Source organism: Brassica oleracea, chromosome C3 (assembly GCF_000695525.1).
Source record: "Brassica oleracea var. oleracea cultivar TO1000 chromosome C3, BOL, whole genome shotgun sequence".
Classification (NCBI taxonomy): Eukaryota; Viridiplantae; Streptophyta; class Magnoliopsida; order Brassicales; family Brassicaceae; genus Brassica; species Brassica oleracea.
In genome coordinates, this window is record NC_027750.1 from 4,737,562 (window position 1) to 4,744,634 (window position 7,073).

At 39.9% G+C, this 7,073-nt stretch overlaps 1 protein-coding gene across 4 annotated transcripts in view; it reads left to right on the forward strand.

Annotated features, from left to right (window-relative positions):
* Positions 1-4,231: 4,231 nt before the first annotated feature.
* The window catches only part of LOC106334447 (stem-specific protein TSJT1-like), a 7,581-nt gene continuing 4,739 nt past the window's right edge, over positions 4,232-7,073 (forward strand). Inside the window, exons 1-2 of one of the 4 annotated variants that reach the window (XM_013772727.1) lie at positions 4,232-4,333; positions 4,416-4,630. In XM_013772727.1, the coding sequence (XP_013628181.1) occupies positions 4,428-4,630 (203 nt within the window). In that variant the 5' untranslated portion in view covers positions 4,232-4,333; positions 4,416-4,427. Of the gene's footprint in view, positions 4,631-7,073 lie in introns of all 4 variants that reach the window. The other 3 variants (XM_013772728.1, XM_013772729.1, XM_013772730.1) reach the window with 3 other exon arrangements.

Genomic DNA, 7,073 nt, shown 5'->3' on the forward strand with positions numbered 1-7,073 from the left:
TTTATATCACAACAAAAGATGAAGGTTTACATAAGGGCAACCATATCAACACCAGCAGTTCCATACTATTTACTACTGCTGCCAGCCTAACTACATGGTATAGTCGTAAATAAGAGCGTATACAACAACTGTTGTTATATACGAACATATTCAACACATGTTCACCATAAAAGTTGACTGCAAACCATGCACGCCATCCTTTTCAGATGACTGCTTACATTATTTAGGCCCGGTCACAAAAACATACTTCCTTGACCACCTTCATTTGCCCAGTACTATGCTGCTTCTTTAGATGGCGGTGCGACAGGAGGCCTTGTTGTGGCCTTCCCTCCTACAACGTCTGCAGCGACGCCCTTGACGATTTCCAGAACGCTAACAAAACATCATGATTTTCGGTATCAGTTTGCTATACTATACACAAGTACTAGTATAGTCTATCAAAAGTACTTATGGTTTTACCTTATCCTCTCCCTGTGACATAATCCTTAGCTTTCTTGGACGGCCAGGTGGCCTCCTCATAGCTGGCGGTAACAACTTTCCAGTCATTGAACCCCCTATTTCGATAGCACCCACAGCTGGGACAGGGTAAATACTTTCCTCAAACCCACGGGTCCAAGTCTCTGCATTATAGGCCGTTGCAACCATTGAATCAGTTGGGATGTTAGCTCTTCCAGCAGCAGCAATAGCATGTTTGCATGGGATCCTTAATTCCTGGAACTCGTTGCATGTGCAAGTTCCGCCTAGAAGGTTAACCATGTAACACGACCCTTCAGTGGCTTGAACTTGAAACTCCATCTCGTTAATTGGGCGCACAGAAAGGCAGGTAGAGGCTTCAAAGTTTGCTTCCACCATCTTCCTAACCTTTGGTGTCAATGTCCCTGCTTGGCGTCCAGCCTTCTGGCGCCGGATAGCAAACCAAGTCATCACCGTTGTTCGAATGTATTCGAACATTGAGATAAGTGGGAATTCTCTTGCTTCTTTAAGAACTGCGTTCCAGGACTCCGCAATATTGGAATCCATTATGTTGTACCGAACACCACTGAAATGTGCGCGGGTCCAGTGCGTGAAACCTAGTAAGTAAGATGAAAACAAATATTACTATACTATTTCTGACCACGACATAGTATAGTTTACTATAATATATAAACATTATGACGGCCAACCTATATCCACAAGATATGCAGCACACCCAGGATGGACCTTCTGAATTTCAATAAACCTCTTGTTAAACTCAGAGATTGTAAACGCTCGAGCAGCAGCGCCCATCATTCCTGCAAGACGTTTGGATTTGAACCGAGCTTTTATGTTCCTCCATAGATGGACAGTGCACGCTGCATGATGTGCAGTCGGGTAAACCTGAAAAACCTTATGTTACAGGCCTATTCTATATACTATATACATAACGTATAGTAAACAAATTTTGGTAAATAACCTTTTTCAATCCCGTGTAAATGCTTCCATGGCGGTCTGATATAAAAACCACTTCTGCGGAATCCACGACAAAGGTGCTAAGCTTTTGGAGAAACCACTCCCATGCAGAATCATTTTCACTATCGACCACTCCAAAGGCAAGAGGGAATATTTGAAAATTTGCATCTTGGGCACATGCAGATAGTAGGCAACCTCCATATCGCCCTTTAAGACTTGTTCCGTCAATCATAATGACTTTCCGCATGTATTGGTACCCTGCAACTGATGCACCATACGCTATGAAGGCGTACTTAAACATGATACCACCAACATCCAACTCGGTGTTCTCCAGAATACAAATTGTTCCTGGGTTGGTTGTTTGAAGTAGACCCATATATGCAGGCAAGAGAGCGTAACTTCCAGCCATTGACCCGAGGGAACCTTCCATCGCAACTTCCCTGGCCCTCCATGCTTTCCAATATGACACGTTTACATGGTACTCATCAAGTAACATTTTCCTGATACCATCTGGAGTTGGACCTTTCTTAATGCCCACATAACGTGACTGCATCAGTTCACCAATAACTTGCGTTGTAGCGAGCCGGTGATAGTTCCTTCTTGCATCAACCGTACAACAATGCTTTAATGTTGCTTGGCGTATTTGGAAATTTCCTGACCCATCCAGCTTCACCGCATATACCCTCCAAGGACATTCTTCGGCAACACAAACGAGGACCATAAATTTTGGCGTTGATCTTCGGGTGCGGAAGTGAAATTTGCGGTTTATTGCATAAATTGCAATTTTAATTTTGCAATCACTCTTAGACTTGAAGACTCGTCCTACGAATATACCATCCCCTTCGTAGCGCACATCTTCTAACGCACCATCAACGCCTGCGAAATAAACACATAAGCCTATGTTAAGACTCATCAGACTTGATCAATCCTTGCATATCGTAGTGACCAAACTATTCCATATATAAGAAATAGTATAGTACGTACCATCTCGACCGATGGTATCAATGACGGGGGGAGCATCGCGACCAAACAGAGCTGGCTCACCCGTTATGTCGTTCAACATTTCAAATAATGCATCTTGGAATCGATTCCAAATGTTGTATTGCTCAACTGGGAGCTCTTGCGGTAGGGTTTCAGGCTCTGTCTCTTCAGATGAGACCCCGTGCTGTTCATTGTTCTCTTCAGGAACATGTGGGGGGAAAAGTTGTCGTCGTACGTTACGACTGCTCTCTTCGTGTTCCCATGCTGGGCTTCGTCGAGTAGCCCTCCCTGGGACCTCACAATCATCTTCATCACAATCTATGTCCCCTCTTTGGTCGACGGCTATACCCTTCCCCTTATTGGTGTCGCGCAGACGAGGACTTTGAAGACGTATTATTGAAGGTTCGCGTATTGTTATTCCGCCACGGTAATATGGAATAGTATTACCCGGTTCCTCTATAGTCATTGTTCCGACCGTTTCTTTTAGTGGGGGGCATGTGAGTGGGGTATCAGACATTGCGAAATCGTGCCATGCGTCCTCTGAATATGACCCTACGCCACCCTCTTCTATGGGATCCTCACAACCGCCTGGTGTCCCATGCTGATCGTCTCCGCCGTCAGGTTTTCCCTGTGTTCCGACAACATCTACAACTTGTGCTATGGAGACACACAAGTTCACCTCTTCAATTTTCCTCCGCATTTGAATGAATTGTTCAACTTCATAGTCATCGCTTATGAACTGAGGGGTTGAGCCATCTCCGTCGTCAATCTCAAGCCATGCGGGGTATTGATAAGATAATTTCACCGAAGTGTTTTTTGTTTCCATACCCACCCGTGTCTTCACCATGTCAACCAACTCCTCAAATGGGAGTCCAGATTTGAGTTGGATCCACATATGATCTGCTTCAAACTTCTGGTCAAATATCCAGCGACCATCGAGTTCGCGGACCCATTGACCCGTTAGAATGCGAACCTTGTCCTGTGGAAATATCTGTTGACGCGTAAAAGAAAAATATGTTAGATTCATACTTTTCTATTATTATTGTATGGAGTAGTACAGAAAGCTTCAAAACCATCCCCACCAGATCTAAGCTATTCTCACTTATATAAGCACACCAACATATACAACCCTACCCGATTCCCATCAGATCCATTTAATGCAAACTATGGTGAAAGTTATCGATTTACCTCAACTTCATTTGTTTCCGTATTAAGTGCTCCGTTGTCTGCATCTGCTGCCATGTTTCTGAAACTCTTCTATGCTGAACTTGCAGAATAGAATATATGCCTTAAATGAAAAATATCTGTGTTAATAGCCACACAAAGTTTTAAGCGGGAAACGTAGTTCAATTAATTACTGATGTAAGTGTTAGGTTACCGATTTGACTGAGCAGAGTAAATAGGTGTACATTTGTAGGGGTCAGTATGGACAGAATGCAAATAACTGTGTGAGCTACTCTCACGCATACGCGCTACCAAAGGAGAAAAGGGTCCAAAACTGCTCTAACTTGTCACATCCGCACTGTCAGATTTTCCTTTGGTTAGTTTCTCAATTCTTCTCCCATTAGTGTTACTTCGCCAATTCTCCCTTTATTATTGGAGTAAATTTTCAGTTAACTACATAGTTGTTTGTCTATTTGAAAAAAAAAGACAAGAGACGACAAATGGCAAGTTTTGGTCCCACAGAAAACTAGAATCTAACGCTCGAGAATGATCCTATCTCCTTTGTGTAGGACCCTACGTATTATTGACGTAATTTCGATGTAAGAAACTTAAAAAAAAAACAAAGAACCAATAGAAGATTCAGATCATCTTTAAATGACGAAATTGCCCATGATATCCTTCATCATTCCTCCTATATTAATCAGCGACATCTCTCGCTTTTGTCATCGAACCTTCATGTCGTCCGATATCTAACAGAGAAGTAACTCAAAGTTTTAATTTTCTAGTAGACTAGTTTTTTCTCTTTTCTTGTGGATATTGAGGTTCTAATTTTTTAATATCAGAGAAGAGAGAAAATGTTGGGAATATTTAGTGTAGCTATAGTATCGTTGCCGGAAGAGCTGGTGGCCGCCGGCAGCCGAACTCCGTCGCCGAAGACAACAGGAGCGGCTCTAGTCAACAAGTTCGTCGAGAAAAACACATCCTCCGTGTCCGTACAAGTCGGAGACTATGTGCAGCTTGCGTACAGCCACCACAAAGAGAGTCCTCTGCGTCCGAGGTGAGTCGCCGATTTTTTTTTTCTTTTTTTTTTTTTTTTTTTTTTTTTTTTTTTTTTTTTGTAATATCGCCGACTATTTTCTTGTTTTCATCTTTTGTTAAAACTGAAAATTAGCTCTGAACATTAAGGTTAATCATCTTCTTTAAACATAACAAGAAAAATACAACGGATTACCAAAAAAAAACAAAAAAATACAACGTAGGGTCCAATTGCATGGATCAACCAAGCGGACACTATTTTGTCCGATTTTCTTTATCTAAAAAGTTACATAGAAGAGGTTAGATAGAAGAGAAGGAATTTGTGAAAAAAAATTCATAAAACTAAATTAAGTTGTAGATGTTACGAAAGTCAGAAAGAAAAGGGCCGAAAGTGTTGAAAATATAAAAGATGTGGGACCGCTGCATTATTTGCACAGTAAATTTCTTTTCTATATATACGTCGTAACTCGCCCTCTGACATCTCTCTTCTCTCTCTATAGTAATCTTTATCTTTCGTTATTTATCATATATCAGTGTTATCCCATCTCTGCGGGTATAAAATTTTATTTAAATTTCTCAATACTATAAAATTATAAGTTATTTTATAACACGTTATCAGCACGATCGTTCTCCAGTATTAAATTCTACTCTTATTTAAATTTCACGATACTATAAATTATAAGTTATTTCATAACACGTTATCAGCACGATCACTCTGTGGTCGGTATACCGCATCTACTATTATTTATATCATGTTATAATGGCCAGAATACCACCTATATTATTAATTAGTAATTTAATTAATTTATTGGTCGGCCGAGCCGCCTTATATTCTATTTATTGTTAATTGGTCGGCCGAGCCGCCGTATAATTTATTTATTACTCTGCATTGACCGGCTGAGCCGTCGCATGATTTGTTGTCATAACATAAATATTCCATTGCCACAATTTTTACATTTATTAATTTTTATGAAATTTTATAGATTTGATTAACTGTTTAATACGATATTTTCGGATTGATTTTTTGGTACACCCGATTTAACCCCAACGGTCACAAAAAAAAATTTCAAAATTTTTCTCTTTTTCCAACGGTCATGAACAGTGATTTTCATCCATAAATGCAACTCATTTTCACTCCATTTTCTCATCCAAAACATTTCTTCTTCTCTCAAATATTTTCAAATCGCTCTCCTCCGATTTTTTCATTTCAAGAAAGATGATTCGCGGTTTTTTGATTTGATGTGAAATTTTTATTTGTGTTTCTATTTATGGTTTATTCGTTGGAGAATTTACTCCGAGTGAATTTAAAATGGATATCGGTTTATTTTTCTTTACATTGTCTCTCCTTGTAATTGCTTGCATGATTAATGTAAACGGTTCCTTTTAATATTAATAATATTCTAATAATTTTTATTTATGTGCTTAGAAATACAAATGGCAAAAATCGAGAAACTTCAGTTTCCGGCCTTGGAAGTAACTGGGGCGAACTACACGGCATGGATTACAAACATGGAGCTTCATCAAGATTCTGATAAAATACTCGAAACAATAAAGGAAAGCAATATATCAACCTCTCATGAAAAGGCTAGGGCTGTGATATTTCTGAGAAGGCATCTAGATGAAAATCTTACGCATGATTATGCGAGAACCAAAGATCCCTTAGATCTTTGGAAAGCTCTGAAGGAGAGGTTTGATAACCAAAAGAAAATTACTCTCCCCCATGCACTCGATGAGTGGAAAAATCTACGATTTCAAGATTTTGAAAAGGTGGAAACGTACAATTCCGCTATATTGAGGATAGCGGCGCAATTAGATTATTGCGGTAAGCCTGTGTCGGAAGCAGAAATGCTCGAGAAAACTTACCAAACGTTCCATAAAAATCATTATGTTCTACAAGAACAATATAGAAATTGTGTGTATATGAGGTTCTCTGAACTCGCTGTGACGCTTATAATAGCGGAGAGAAATAATGAACTCCTCAGGGGGCGAGTTACAACGAACGAAAACGTTCGTATATATAGAAAACAACGTCAGGCATTGTGGTTTTTAACGAGGAGTTCAATATTTCTCTCCGCTATTATCAGCGCCACAGCGAGTTTAGAGAACCTCGTATACCCACAATTACTATATTGTTCTTGTAGAACATAATGATTTTTGTGGAACGTTTGGTAAGTTTTCTCGAGCATTTCTGCTTCCGACACAGGCTTACCGCAATAATCTAATTGCGCCGCTATCCTCAATATAGCGGAATTGTACGTTTCCACCTTTTCAAAATCTTGAAATCGTAGATTTTTCCACTCATCGAGTGCATGGGGGAGAGTAATTTTCTTTTGGTTATCTTTCGAGTATTTTCTCAGAATCTAGATGAAGCTCCATGTTTGTAACCTATGCTGTGTAGTTCGCCTCAGTTACTTCCAAGGCCGGAAACTGAAGTCTCTCGATTTTTGCCATTTGTATTTCTAAAG